The 15,511-nt window shown below is 43.4% G+C and overlaps 1 protein-coding gene across 7 annotated transcripts in view; it reads left to right on the top strand.

Annotated features, from left to right (window-relative positions):
* The window catches only part of LOC122690008 (zinc finger protein 665-like), a 43,717-nt gene extending 28,804 nt beyond the window's left edge, over positions 1 to 14,913 (top strand). For all 7 annotated transcript variants that reach the window (XM_043896962.1, XM_043896916.1, XM_043896953.1 and 4 more), the window contains 3 exons: positions 6,728 to 6,804; positions 10,465 to 10,591; positions 13,303 to 14,913. In XM_043896962.1, the coding sequence (XP_043752897.1) occupies positions 13,824 to 14,861 (1,038 nt within the window). In that variant the 5' untranslated portion in view covers positions 6,728 to 6,804; positions 10,465 to 10,591; positions 13,303 to 13,823 and the 3' untranslated portion in view covers positions 14,862 to 14,913. The remainder of the gene's footprint in view (positions 1 to 6,727; positions 6,805 to 10,464; positions 10,592 to 13,302) is intronic.
* Positions 14,914 to 15,511: the final 598 nt, after the last annotated feature.

Below are 15,511 nucleotides of genomic sequence, written 5' to 3'. Positions count from 1 at the left end.
ATCACCAGGAAGGTTGGAGAGAAAGCATCTTGACGGGGAACAGATGGGAGAGAGAAGCTGGTTGGGAGTCAGGGATGAAGTAGAGGAGGACAGGCACAGCAGGAGAGCAGAGGGGAAGAGAAGGGGAGATGGAGAAGGAAGTAGGGAAACAAACTAAATGAAGTGGAAACAAGTAGTGTGCAGGTGGGGAAGGGGACTAGATCCTGAAGAGTGCTGAATTGGTTGGATAAAGATTATTAAGTCATAGTACATTGATTTTTGGCGTTAGAATCTAATAAATTTTAAACTTGTTTATACAGATGTGAGTGGGAGTTGCAAAACTTCTGTCTGTAAGGCTTCTGCATTTTGTAATTATTTGTATGAAAAGATAACATCCATGTGCAGAGCCTGTAGCTGTGGGGGCTGCAGCAGTGACTTGACCCTCAGAGGTGGATCAGCCCCTTCCCTTTTCCTGGTGTGGAGTAGAAGTTATGGAGAGAAGTGGGGCTGGAAGTGACTGACTCTTACTACATGGTGCCTTTGAAGGAACATTAAGCATGTTCTTTGTGATAGTTTTTCTTTTTCCTTTCTCTCTTTACATTTCATTTTTTTTTTTTTTTTTTTTTTTTTGCAGCTTGGGATAAAGATTCGTTCATTCAATAGCAAGTTTCTTGTAAACAATTATTCACTTCTGAAATTGGAATTGATGGCCTCCTGTAATTAATTCCTGTAATTAATTCATGAATTAATTCATTCATTCTTTTCTAAATATGCTGTATTCTCAACTTTTTTTTTTATACTTTGCACCATTATCATTCAATGAAAAAAATTTAACAAGCTGATTCACTTAAGGTTTCTTTCAGGTTTAATTGAGTCCCATTTGCTGTTTCCTTTTAACATTATATCTTCACAACATTGTTTTGGTAACTGGTAAATAGTTATAGACTATTATGATGAGTACTTAATAAGGATGTCAGTGATTTTTTATATTAACAGTCAAGACCTAATTTAAGCAGTTAGTGTGCTTTCCATTTTCCTCTCTTATGTGATCTGGTAACTAGTGAGCTATGAACTGATCTGATGATGCTTCCCTCAGGTCCAGAAGCTGAGCAACATTGATCCCTAAAATGATTGGCCAAACGGGATGTGTGACTGTGTGTGGCATTTCTTGGAGGGAGTGCCCAGTTGTAGTTAGAGTTTGAAATAGATCCCAGTTTTGCAAAATGAAAAAGAAGAACAGTAACGGAGGCAGGAACATAGGCTGAGAGTCTGAGAGACAATCATGAGCCGTCGTTTATGAATAAAGGTCAATGCTTAAAGTGAGATAGATTATCAACAGCCGTCTTCTATGAATAAGGGTCAATGTGCAGGGACGCCTCCCACCTCCGCTGGCTTTCCCGTGTCCTCAGGTCTCTGCCAGTGTCTCCAGCCTCATCCTGGGAACCAACCCCGTTCTCCTGGTCAGTCTGTCCTGGTCACATTCACTTGATCCTTGTTCATAGACACCAAAACCTCTGTCTCGGATCTTAGTTTCTACTTCTACCTTTAGTCATTAAATCACCATGGCTCTTGCTCTTTCTGTTCCTTCAGGTCTTGGCCAGTGAGGTCTCCCCATCTCCTTCCCATATTCTGTGTCGTGTTAATCAGGTTTACTGCCTCTATGTTAATCACCCTCATCAGAAATGCCCTTGTCCTTTGATTATTTGGAGTCTTTCCTTTTTTCCCTTCATTGAATGATGCTTCAATGAAGCAAGTTCCTTTTCCTTGCAGTGAGATGGGTATCTTACTTGGGGTGAGGACTGGAACTGTGGGTTGGGCTGAAGAACTCTCAGGGGAGACAGAGGGGACAGGGTAGGTGATGATGGTTCCTGTATCTGTTCTGGACATTTCAGGTCTAATTGATCCTTACCCCATGTAGACACTTCATTACTCAAAAGCAAAAAGATGTGGGGAGTCCTAATGAGCCTGATAGATCTAGTGTCTTGAGGTGTCCCCATGTTTTAGTCCGCTGTGTCACTGCTCATTGCAGCCCCCAGGTCTTCTAACCTCTGTCCACCCAGGAATCAGTTGCCATCTTGGACAGTAGCTCTGCCTTCCAGCCTTTTATCTGCTCAGAGCAGGGAATGCTGAGTTTACTGTGGTTAGAAGGTGTGGTTACTGTGGCCAGAAGGTTTGGAATCTAAAGAGATATGAAGGTGTCCCCCCTTCTTAAAGAGCTGGGGTATCTTCCAGTTAGCTCTCAGTGGGGAGAACAGGGTTCACTGAGATTGGGGTCTCTCTATCTTTGTGACCTCTTCACTGAGCTCAATCCAACCAAATCTCAAAGACCTTTAAAATTTTGTAGTGTCCCCAGTCTCTGACAGGTTTACCCAGGAGGGCCAGCTTCTTAGTCTCCATACTGAGTGCCGAGTGCCCTTGGATTTGCAGCTTGCGGCAACTCTATTGCAATGCCCATGCCCATGGTCACTACTCTTTAGCCTCTTATTCAGCTCTGCCCAGAGAAGAGGTAGGAAATGGGAAGAAGTGAAGGGGAGCTTGTCAGGGTCTCCAGGAGGGTTGTGGGAGCAAGAGTGGATCTCTGGATAAACCCAGTGATCCATGTGTATAAGAGACAGGCATGCTTGTGTGATCACGGGGTGTGTATGTGTGTATAAGAGACAGGCATGCTTGTGTGATCACGGGGTGTGTGAAACTGTTGACAAGGGCGGTCTCAGATCTGGCTGGAGGACCTCCATGTGGGCTTATGTTAATTGTCAGCTTGTGGAATGGTGGGCATGCCAGTGTCTTAGCTCAGTTTCCCTGGACACGGATGCTGTAACAGAGGTTTGCGTGCCTGGGTTAATCGGGAAACGTGATCACACCTATGGAGGAAGAAAGGACGTGGGATTGGGAAGAAGAATGTTTTCCTGCAGTGTGTAAGAAGCAAAGCCTGAGCTGAGCCCACAGGGAGGTCTGGGTGCAGGAGGATGGGCACACTGGTCGCAGAGAAGGGGGGTGAATCCAGGAGGTGCCCCACAGCACCCCCTCCACACAGTGGATTTTTTGTGGTCTTTAGGGAGGGCGAGAATCAGTCTGCAACGCACAGAATAACTGTTGATAAAATGCTGGAGACAAGTTCATGGGTTACCTTTAGTTTTTCTGTTATTTTCAGTTGCTACTGAAGAAGGTTTCAGGTGGAAGGTTAAAAAAAGAGAACTTGGAGTGTTTCCTTGGAAGATGTTGAAGTTGCACTGGGGAATGTGCACCAGCCTACACATCTGTCTTGTATTATTAGAGTTTGGAGATGACAGTTTGGGGGCTGCTGGGGTCACTGTGACTGATAAGAAGATGTCTTGAATCTGGTTGGTGTTTGGGCGTCTTCATGTGTATTATTCCATCATTAACACAGGAGCTGTTAAGGCTTCGAACCCTCTGGGGATTGCATAGCAGAGTGGGTGGATTGTTACTGGGTTTCTGGGGAGTGTGTTGGCCCAGATTCAGGTTTGGAAGTTTCTTTCAGCCTTGAAGGGAAATAATTGGCCCTCGGCTTTGATGGCAGAAGAGTTTCGTCAGGGAGGGCCCTTAAAATCACATGATTTCGGGAAGGATCGTTCCTAGAATCCGAGGGTCGTCAGCTCCACAGCAGCCTATAGTACAGAGGCTTCTTCTGGACATGACGCAGCTGCTACTTGTTGCTGCCCGTGCAGTAGATTCCTCTCCTGTTCTCTTTGTCTTTACAGATCACGTGTGTGTGCCACGTGTGGGTACAATACAGATAACAGTTGTGAACGGTCGATTGGAATATAAATGTTACCTGGAAAATTGTACGGAGTTTCCCCAACATGCACAGGGTCTCGCAATCTCACTCAGAAATTTTTAAAAATGTTTATGTATTTGGCTTCACCTGAGTCCTGCAGGATCTTTGATTTTGGTGCACGGATTCCCTGGTTGTGGTACTTGGGCTTAGTTGCTCTGCTGCTTGTGGGATCTTAGTTCCCCAACCAGGGACTGAACCCACATCCCCCCCCAGAGCTTGGCTGGTTCTTAACCACTGGACCACCAGGGAAGTCCTGTGCAGAACCAGTGTTATGAGGAAGTTACCTGCACTGTTGTAACCAATACTGCATGATTCACAACAGCCATTTGTTGTAGAAACAACTTGAATGTCTGTTGTCGGCTGAGTGGATAATGAAACCATGAGTGTATGAGACAGCCTGGGTCCTGGGACCTTTTACTGCATTGTTACACCTGGACGAACGTCTCCTGGGGCAACAGACCACAAAGAAAGTGTAAGAGACAAAGAAACTAACCACATTCATGTGCAGTCAGCAGTTCTGAACAAAAAGAGAAAAAAGGGCCACAAACCAGCTGTTCTGAGGCTCCAAAACCAAAGGCAGGTCACGGCCCTGATCCTTGCTCACAGCACCACTGGGGGTGCTGAGGAGGGCAGATCACCTCAGCTTCCTTCCGGCCTTAACCATCAATCCACACCTACCTGCACCCTGTTAAGGGACCACATCAACCCCCTTCTTGGCAAGAGCAACGGCACCGATTCTTATTCTTGCTCACCTTTAATACAGCAGGCATCCCAATAAAACCTTCCCTGAATTTCTTCTCTGGTTTTGTAACTATTTCTGTTCATTAAAGAACCCAAGGATCCAGGTTGGTAACAAGGAAATGTAAGTGTTAGTCACTCAGTCATGTCAGACTTTGCGATCCCAGGGACTGTACCCTCCCAGGCTCCTCTGTCCATGGAATTCTCCAGGCAAGAATACTGGAGTGGGTTGCCATTTCCATCTCCAGGGGATCTTTCCAACCAAGGGATCAAACCTGGGTCTCCTGCATTGCCAGCAGATTCTTTACCCTCTGAGCTCCCAGGGAAGTCCTGGTTGGTAACATACACCAAGGCAAACCCACATACATATATGTAATGATATATTATGTACCCATAAAGATGGAGATTTTTGTCACTTGGGACAACTTGGATGCATGTAGAGAATATTATGCTAAGTGAATTAAAACAGACAGGGAAAGATGTGGTTCCATTATGTAGAATGTAAAAAAGTGGACCTCACTAGTACCACACAGTGGGATGGTGGTTATCTGGGGCTGGGAGGTGGGGAGGATGGGGAGATGTTGGTCAAAAGGTACAGACTTTGAGTTGTGAAATGAGTGCGTCCTGGGGAGGTGTGTGCAGCACGCTGACCATAGTTAATTAATCCTGTTCTGTTACTGCATGCTGGGAATTTGTCATCAGTGTTGTCACCACACACAGAACATGGGAATTTGGAGGTGATGGATGTGTTGGTTAGTGGTTTGTGATAAATATTTCACAGTACACATGTGTCACATGGTCACAGGGTGTATGGTATGTATACACATAACGCTTTCATTAGTCAGTTCTCCTCCATCAGACATGCTCCTCAGGATCTTGTGTGGGGCCTCGCCCCAGGAATGTACACAGAGCTGCAGATGATTCCGATCTGGATCCTGCATTGAGCACCAGGGCTCTTAACCTCCACTTCTGAGACTGAGATCAAGCCCTGGGGGAGTGGAGGGCGCTCTGCTCTGAGTGGGGCTGGACCAGGGCCTGCTGTGTGACCTGAAGGAGGTTGCCTGGTCAGCGGAGGTGCCCCCTGCCTGGAGCCAACACACAAGATCCTACCCATGACAAGGTCATGGGGAGAAAACCTGACAAGCAAGGCGGATCAGGTCTTCAGGGGTTTCGAAAAGGCCAGCTCACAAGATACCGCCCATGACAAGGTGATGAGGAGAAAACCTGACAGGCAAGGCGGATCAGGTTTTCAGGGATTCCGAAAAGCTGCCCTTAGCGCTCACCTTAAAGATGATATCTGTCTTTTTGATGCTTGCTTCTACAGACTACTCCCTAATTTCTGTGACATAGGCAGAAGGCCTTTCCTGATCCCTTTCCAAATAAGAATTTACTTAGAACTTGAATCAATAAGTTTCCCGGGTGGTGGTACTTTATGAGATTATCCAGGGTGAAAGGAGTGTTTTAATTTAAACTCCTTTGCTGGCATTTTAGTTTGTTGGACTAATGCATTTAAGCCCTCGGTGCTAATACGCATGACTGCTCATAATACCCTAATCATAAAACAGCATAAAGAACCTGATCACATAAAGGCCCTAATAGGCATAGAGCCCTTGCGGGGGTGAGGAAGCTGTATTAGAGAACACAAAAATACTATTCTAAAAGTGGTTATAGGTAAAGATTTAGAAAAATAAGAGTTTAGAATTGTTAATTTTAACCAGGAATGCTAAACAGGGGCTGCCTCACTGGAGCTACAGAGTCTTTGTGTGGTAAACCTTTTAGACTGACCTTTGTGTTCAATAAAGAATAGATTAGGGAAAACAGCTTTGCACATAAACAAAGAAGTATGCAGAAAACACCCTGGTTTCCTGAAGGACAAGCTGATGTAATGTTAAACTAACTTCCCCTTAGAAGTGTACTAACTTAGGGTATAAAAGCTACGGTAAAAAATAAAGCATTGCCAGACTATGCTGCACACCCCCGGTCTCTCTCCCCCGCACCCCCCCCCCACCCGGCGGAAATGTGTGGGAAAGTCCCGTGTTGGTCTCTGTGTGGGAGTTGCCTGTCCTGAGTCCCTCCTGAGACAGTGGGCACAGAGGACTGTCTGATCCTCATGGTGAGGGCTTCCCTGTGTGTGGGGGTGGGGGTGGGGGGGGACACAGGAAGGATTGTGTTGACTCTAAGCATTAAACAGCATGTTTTCAACTTTCATTATAGACCTCTGAAGACTCGTTTTGCCTGAGGAAGAAGCCAAGAAGAGGAAAGAACAGGAGTCAAGCATGGCTTTTTCTCAGGTAAGGTCATATTCTCAGTGGATTCTCACGCTGCCTTCCTGAAATGTCCTTCTCTGGACTCCCTAATCGTGTCTGACTCTGGAGTGTCCTGTCTGACTCCTGTACATGCACACTCACCCGGGGCCTTCCGTCAAGGCCTGTTGTCTCCACTTAGATCCCGTCCCCCCGATGATCTGGTTCCTGGCCCTTGTGAGGAGGCTCCCCTAGGCACCATCCTGGGCAGGGCTTCACACCCACGGGTTGGAGACGGAGTCTCGGTGCTGTTGGGCAGCTGTTTAGGGCCCATCTGGATGCACTGTCTGCTCTGTCAACCAGGGTAAGGAAGCTGCACCTAGAGTCAGGTATTAACATGTACAGTATGTGGTACAATCTGCAAAAGAGGCCAATTAGGGGAAATTAGTTCTGACTTTTTATAGTACATTTAAAACTAAATGAGGACCTCCTTGAAAACTTAAGTGTTTGGGGATGGAAAGGAAAGTTCAGAAAGAGATGTCAGTGCTAGGCAGTGTTCCATTACACCATCTAAAGTATGAAATCAGGTTTACTAATTTATTTTTTTCTTTATTTTTTGGCTGCACAATGCAGCTTGCAGGGTCTTAGTTCCCTGAGTAGAGACTGAACCTGAAACCCTGCAGTGGAAGTGTGGAATCTTAACCACTGGACCATGAGGGAATTTCCCAACTTTACTAATCATGATTCAGTATTTTCTTAATGGAATAAAATAATGAATTTTGGAGTTTGTTAATAAGTACGTACCTAAAATTAAGAATAAAAATCACATTATTATTTATAAAATATATTTATTTCCTGTACTCTGATTTCATTGCTTCAGTGTCTTTTCCCTAGTTTGGCGACTGGTGGCCACTCTCTGGTTGCAGTGCGCACGCTTCTCATTGCAGTGGCTTCTCTTGTCTTGCAGCACAGGGTCTCGAGCGCACCGGCTTCAGTAGTTTCACCTCCTGGGTTCTAGAGCTCTGGTTCACGGGCTTAGTTGCCCCTCAGCATGTGGGATCTCAGACCAGGCAACAACCCGTGTCTCTTGCATTGTCCAGTGGATTCTTTACAAGTTATCAGTAGGGAGGCCCACATACTATTTTTACATACAGGTACTTTATAGAGATTGGAAGAAATCTGCTGTATATTATTTCCTGCTTGTATTACTTTTTATTTTTTTGAACTAGAATAAGATAATATTGAGGACTTCCCTGTTGGTATAGTGGCTAAGAATGTGGCTACCATTGTAGGCACATTGTAGGGTGCACGGGTTCCATTCCAGGTCCAGGAAGATGTCTCAGAGCAACTAAGCCCATGGGCCACAACTACTGAGCCTGTGCTCTAGAGCCCGGGAGCCATAACTACAGAAGCCCGCACTCTCTAGAGCCTGTGCTCCAAAACAAGAGAAGCCACTGCAGTGAGAAGCCCCGGCACTGCAGCTGCAACTAGAGAAAGCCCACTCACAACAATGAAGACCCAACATAAGCAAAATAAGTAAGCTTTGAAAAAGAAATAGAATGTTGACAAAGTTACTGAATGAAGAAGTAAAATGAAAGAAGAGAATGGGAACCCACTCCAGTATTCTTGCCTGGAGAATTCCATGGAGAGAGGAGCTGGCAGGCTGCAGTCCATGGGGTCGCAAAGAGTCAGACATGATTGAGTGACTAACACAAAGTTACTGAAGTACAGTTAATTCATTTTTAATGTCCCAAAGATGCCAAAATATGCATGAATAAAATGAAAATGTGAGTATCATCCCAGAATGAGTCAAAGGGCAACTCTTTAGAGAAGGGATTGGCCACCCACTCCAGTATTCTTGCCTAAAGAATCCCATGGGCAGAGGAGCCTGTTGGGTTACAGTCAGCAGGGTTGCAGAGTCTGGCATGAGTAAGCAGGTAAAGAACAACTTCCACACACAGCAGATTGAGCTCTGAAAAACAAATCTAAATGTCTAACTTTCCTCCTACAGATTCTTCAGTGACTTTCGGTAGCTTTTAGAATAAAGTCCTAAATCCAAAGACCTTGTAGAAAGCAGCCTCTACCTGGTATCACCCCTCTTTGTTCCCTGTGTCCCAGTCACACTGACTGGCTTTCTGTTTAGTAAATATCTTCCTGCCTCAGAGCCGGCACTCAGGCTGTCCTTTGTCCTTGCAACACTCTTCCATTTCCCACCTTGCCAATCCTAAGTGTTTCTTCCTCACAGAGACCTTGTCTGATTTATCAATGTAGGTCAAGACATTCTGTTAAATCTTCTCTTAGCACCAGGCCTGTTTCAGAGCACTTACTACACAGTAATGCTAAAATTATGGATGTAATTGGCTGACTGGTTGCTTGATTGTAAGCTCCATCACGTTCACTGCTGTATGCTCAATTTGAGGCACAGAGTTGACGCTGAATAAATTTTGATTGAGCAAAAGAAAAAAAGGCAACTCTTGTTTAAATCGATTGCTTGTTTATACATGCATGCATGAGTGCATGGATATGTAACTCCATGATTTTATCAGAAAACATTATCTCATAAATATGTTTTATGCTTTGTAGCAGTTGCAACTGTATTTTAAGTGTATTCCATGGCCTTAAGCTTTTTCTGCCTCATCATATGAATGATATTTACATTGTGTGGGTTGGCGGGGAAAGGGTGTGACTCTGCATAGTGACCATTTATGCTGTTCCATTGTATTTCAGTTTCCTTGAATTTGTTTCACATATTCTTGGGGAACTCTGTGGATGGTCTTTATGCTCTGTTAGTTAACTCTTCGATTCCTTAGGTTTAGTTTTCACTCCCAACCACCTGAACTCAGATGCTGTTGCCTCATTGCTTAAATATTTGATCAGAGCAGTTTCTTAAAGTGAAAATTTTCTCCCCAGTAAGACGGACACAGATCTTTAATGTGCTGTTATGTTGATGACAAGTTCATCTGTGTGAAGTCTTTAGAGTAATGCTTAGTGTGTAGGACGTGCTGAAGTCAGTGTGATGATGTCATCGCCATCATGATGTGTGGGTTCTTTTAAAGTCACTGTGGACTTTGTCGTCTCTGAAGACACCAGTTTTGCTGTAACTCATCTAGATAGTGAATGTCACTCAGTGTAGAGTGTAACACTTCTGCATAGACAACCCGTTGATTGAATTTTTTTTGTATGTTTTTCATGTATTGTCTACACAAGTGACAGATTCATGTTGATGGCAGGATGTCATAATCTTAGGAAAAAACAGGAAATTAAAATAGAGACCAACAGTTTGTTCCAAATAGATTTGCATATATCTATCAGAATATTACTTCAACTGAATTGAGCCTTACTCCTCTCACTTCTTATTTTGAGTGAATCTAAGAACCCTCCTCTGGAGAAGGCAATGGCACCCCACTCCAGTACTCTTGCCTGGAAAATCCCATGGACAGAGGACCCTGGTAGGCTGCAGTCCATGAGGTCGCTAAGAGTTGGACACGACTAAGTGACTTCACTTTCACTTTTCACTTTCATGCATTGGAGAAGGAAATGGCAACCCACTCCATTGTTCTTGCCTGAAGAATCCCAGGGACGGGGGAGCCTGGTGGGAGTCTGGCTATGGGGTTGCACAGAGTCAGACACGGCTGAAGCGACTTAGCAGCAGCAGCAAAAGCCGGAACCCTCCTCAGAGGCCGTTGGTGAAATGTGTTTTCATTTCAGGCACAGGTGACCTTCAAAGATGTGTTCATAGATTTCACTCCTGAGGAGTGGGAATGCCTGGACCCTGCCCAGAGGACCTTGTACAAGGACGTGATGGTGGAGAACTTCAGTAACCTGCTGTTTGTGGGTGAGGATCACTTCCCTCTGAAGTAGTGATATACTTTGGGGTATCTCTGCATGTTCCTTCTGTGTCTCTTGGGAGCCCCTGTTTTTCTTACTGAGATCAAAGCCTTGTTGACTCTCACATGTAAGGCTTTGTGATTGGCATCAGGAATTTAAACTTGTCTTTCCGTCTGGTGACCTGCCCACTGTGTGATACACAAGGAGTTTTTCCAGAGCTTGAGTGTTTATGAAACTGATCTCAAACTTGTGAAGGATCGAACCCATGCCTCCTCTATTTGCAGGCAGATTCTTTACCATAGAGTCACCAGGATGTTAAGGAAATTAAGTAGTCTTGTTTAGGCTTCAAGACAAAGCAGTACATTCCTCTGACCTTCCTTCTAACCTGCCTGGACACACCCTGACTGTGAGTGCCCTTACTGCCTGCTGTGAGTGCAAGGCCTGTGGCACCATAAATAAGTTAGGGGACAAACCTTGAGTTATTCAGTCATCGGAGGGGCTCTGGCCAACCAAGCCCCAGGCTTAGCAGCATCCAAGTTTTATAAGATGAAACAAACAACATTAAGATGAAACCAGAGCTGCTGTTTGCTCACAGATTGATGATGATGTCAGTTTGTGTCCTGGGATTATAAGCAGGAACCCCAAACTGCAATCTTCGAAGTCTCACCCACAGAGTGGACACACTGCCTGGGACCTTTTCCCAGTTGAGACTCCAGATGTGCTGTGTCCTGGGACTTCCCAGCACTGTTTGAGTCTGGATGTTGGTCGGAAGCCAATTTGATGATGTATCTTCTGCTGTTTCTATTTATCTTTTCTTTTAATGTTAGTATGTTGAAAGTCAACTAGATAACTCTCTATTTGTATTATGTATTATTTATTTGTATGGGAATTCCCTGGTTTCTCAGATGGTAAAGAGTCTGCATGCAATGCTGGAGACCCATATTCGATTCCTGGGTTGGTAAGATCCCCTGTAGAAGGAAATGGCAACCTACTCCAGTATTCTTGCCTTGAAAACCTCATGGCCAGTTGAGCCTGGTGAGCTAGAGTCCGTGCGGTCGATAAGAGTCAGACACGAGTGAACACCTTCACTTTCACTTCTTTCATATGTGTAGAACACGTGGCTTATCTTATTAACGAATCCTTTGACCCTCAGTCGAAAGTGAAAACTTTTGGCAAAACATTAATTGGTGCTGTGAGCAGGATTTGTGAGACACTCTGGGTATGTCATAGCTTTTCTTCCAAGGAGTAAGCATCTTTTAATTTCATGGCTGCAGTCACCATCCATGGTGATTTTCGAGCCCAAGAAAATAAAATCTGGCACTGTTTTTTTTTCCCCCCATCTATTTACAATCAAGTGATAGGACCAGATGCCATGGTCTTAGTGTTTTGAATGTTGAGTTTTAAGCCAGCTTCTTTTTACTGTCCTCTTTCACCCCATCAAGAGGCTGTTTAATTCCTCTTTGCTCTCTGCCATTAATGTGGATTCATGTGCATATCTGAGATTGTTGATACTTCTCCTGGCATTCTTGATTCCAGCTTCTGTTTAATCCATCCCGGCATTTTGCATGATGTACTCTGCATATAAGTTAAATAAGCAGGGTGACAATATACAGCCTTGACATACCGCTTTCCAAGTTTTGAACCAGTTAGTTGTTCCAAGTCCGGTTCTAACTTTAGCTTCTTGTCCTGCATACAGGTTTCTCAGGAGACAGGTAAGTTGGGTATTCCCATCTCTTTAAGAAACTACTCTTTAGTTTTTACATTATTCATTATTTAGTTTCTTTTGGGTTATTTACCATTACAATATGTTGTCTATTCTTTGCATGCATACTCAGTCTTACAGAGGTGTCTGATTCTTTGTGACCCCATGGACTGTGGCCTGCCAGGCTTCTCTGTCCATGGAATTTCTTTCAGGCAAGAATACTGGAGTGGGTTGTCATTTCTGTCTCCAGAGGATCATTCAGATCCAAGGATTGAACTCTAGTCTTTTGCATCTCCTGTAGTGGCAGGAGGATTATTTATCACTCAGCCTCCTGCAAAGCCCTGTCTGTTCTTTAGCATGTAATTATGTATGTGTATATTGTGTATAATGTATTTTTTTTCTCCTCAATTATGAGACAGTAGTATGTTTACTACCAATTAGAGCCAATTCATTTGAATTACAGGTGATCACTTTTTTGTAATTTTTTAAAATTTTATTTATTTATTTGGCTGTGCTGCATCTTTGTTGCTACAGGAGCTTTTCTCTATTTGTATAGAGCAGGTGCTACTCTATAGTTGTGGTGTGTGAGCCTCTCATTGCCTTGTCTTCTCTTATTTTGGAACACAGGCTCTAGGTTATGACGGCTTGTGTAGTTGTAGCATATGGGCTCAATAGTTGTGGCTCCCAGGCTCCCAAGCATAGGCTTAATAGTTGTAGCTCATGGGCTTAGTTACTCCACAGCATGTAGGATCTTCCCAGGTCAGGGATTGAATCCATGTTTTCTGCATTGGCAGGCGGATTCTTTACCACTGAGCTATCAGGGAAGCGCGATTACTCTTTCTTTATTAAACACTATTCCTTTAGTGTTTCTTTTATTTTGAAAATCATCACTGGGAAGATTCATAATTCCATTTAGGATGGGTGTTACTTTTGGTGTAAGATCGTGTGTTCAACATGAAAGAATTTATTTATGAATTATAATTAATAGGATACCTATGGTTCTTTATATCTTATAGGTATGTCTCATACACATATAAGCCAGAAATTACCGACAAAAGCAAGCAGTGATAAAGGAGAAGTATTTCACACAGTGATGTTGGGAAGACCTGAAAGTCATGAAAACACAGATATTTTTCCTCCGAGAGGTCCAGGAGAATTTGCATGAATTTGAATGTCAGGGGAGAGATGATGAAAGAAATTACAAAGGAATGTCTGTAACTATAACCCAGAACAAAAATCTCACTAATGAAAGTGATCGGCACAGTAGAATTGCGGCAGGAAATAAGCCTGTTGAAAATAGGCATGGATCAAGCTTTCAAGATGAACTGCAGATACTTCAACCTGAAGGGAAAACATTTGAATGTATTCAAGCTGTGAGGAGTATCAACAGTACCACCTCAGATTTACAACTTCAGAGAACTCCTAGTTTCTGCACCAGCATTTCTAATATGTGTGAGAGTGCTGTTATGCACCCTTCATACTGGCACAAGACCAGGAAGCACAGAGGGGAAAACCTTACAAATGTACTGAGTGTGCCATGACCTTTGTTCAGGTCTCGGAACTCACTGGACATCAAGGGATCCATAGAGGAGAGAAACCATATAAATGTGATGTATGTGGAAAGGCCTTTAGTCAAAATGCAAGACTTATAGTTCATCGGAGAATTCATACTGAAGATAAACCATATAAATATTATGAATATAGCAAAGCTCTTAGTGCACATTCAGCCTTTACTGACCATCAAGCAGTTCATACAGGAGAGAAACCATATAAATGTAATTTATGTGGCAAAGCCTTCAGTCACAGGTCTTATTTTACAGTTCACTGGGGAATTCATACTGGACACAAACCTTACATGTGTAATGAGTGTGGCAAAGCTTTTAGTGCACATTCAGACTTAACTAAACATCAAGCTGTTCATACAGGAGAGAAACCATATAAATGTGATATATGTGGAAAAGCCTTTAGTAAAAACACAAGACTTACAGTTCATAGGAGAATTCATACTGGAGAGAAACCATATAAATGTGATATATGTGGAAAAGCCTTTAGTCAAAACGGAATACTTATAGTTCATAGGAGAATTCATACTGGAGAGAAACCATATAAATGTGATATATGTGGCCGGTGCTTTACTCGAAATGCACACCTTGGGATTCATCGTAAAATTCATACTGGAGAGAAACCATATAAATGTGATGCATGCGGAAAAGCTTTTAGTGCTCATTCAGACTTAAGTAAACATCAAGCAATTCATAAAGGAGAGAAACCATATATATGTAATTTATGTGGCAAAGCCTTCAGTTTCAGGTCTTATTTTACACTCCATTGGAGAATTCATACTGGAGAGAAACCATATCAGTGTGATGTATGTGGCCAGTGCTTTAGTCGAAATTCATACCTTAGGAGTCATTGGAGAATTCATACTGGAGAGAAACCTTACAAATGTAATGAGTGTGGCAAAGCCTTCAGTCAGAGTACAAGCAAGAGAGACACAGATGTATTGAACAGTCTTTTGGACTCTGTGGGAGAGGGCAAGGGTGGAATGATACGGGAGAAAGGCATTGAAACGTAAATTATCACATGTGAAACAAATCGCCAGTCCAGGTTTGATGCATGATACAGGATGGGATGGTGGGGGGGGTAGTTGGGAGGTGGGTTCAGGATGGGGAACACATGTACACCCATGGCGGATTCAAGTCAGTGTATGGCAAAACCAATACAATGTTGTAAAGTAAAATAAATAAGTATAAAAAAATGTGATGAGTGTGGCAGAACTTTTAGTGCACATCCAGACTTTACTAAACATCAAGCAGTTCACACAGGAGAGAATCCATATAAATGTAATTTATGTGGCAAAGCCTTCAGGTACAGGGCTTCCTTTGCAGTTCATCACAGAACTCATACTGGAGAGAAACCATACAAATGTGATGAGTGTGGCAAAGCTTATACCGCATGTTCAACCTTTATTTACCATCAAGCAATACATACAAGAGAGAAACCATATAAATGTAATTTGTGTGGCACAGCCTTCAGGTACAGGACCTACTTTTCAGTTCATCAAATAATTCATAATGGAGAGTAACCTTACAAATGTCCTGAGTGTGGCAAAGTCTTTAGTCAGATATTAGTCCTTATAGTCAATCAGAGAGTTCATACAGCATGAAAATATAAATATGTAAATATGATATGTGTGGTCGGTGCCTTACTCAAATTGCACACCTT

This window comes from Cervus elaphus, chromosome 4, assembly GCF_910594005.1.
Source record: "Cervus elaphus chromosome 4, mCerEla1.1, whole genome shotgun sequence".
In the NCBI taxonomy this organism is placed as follows: Eukaryota; Metazoa; Chordata; class Mammalia; order Artiodactyla; family Cervidae; genus Cervus; species Cervus elaphus.
The sequence above is the reverse complement of the archived record's forward strand: the minus strand, read 5'-3'. Positions and strand labels throughout refer to the sequence as shown.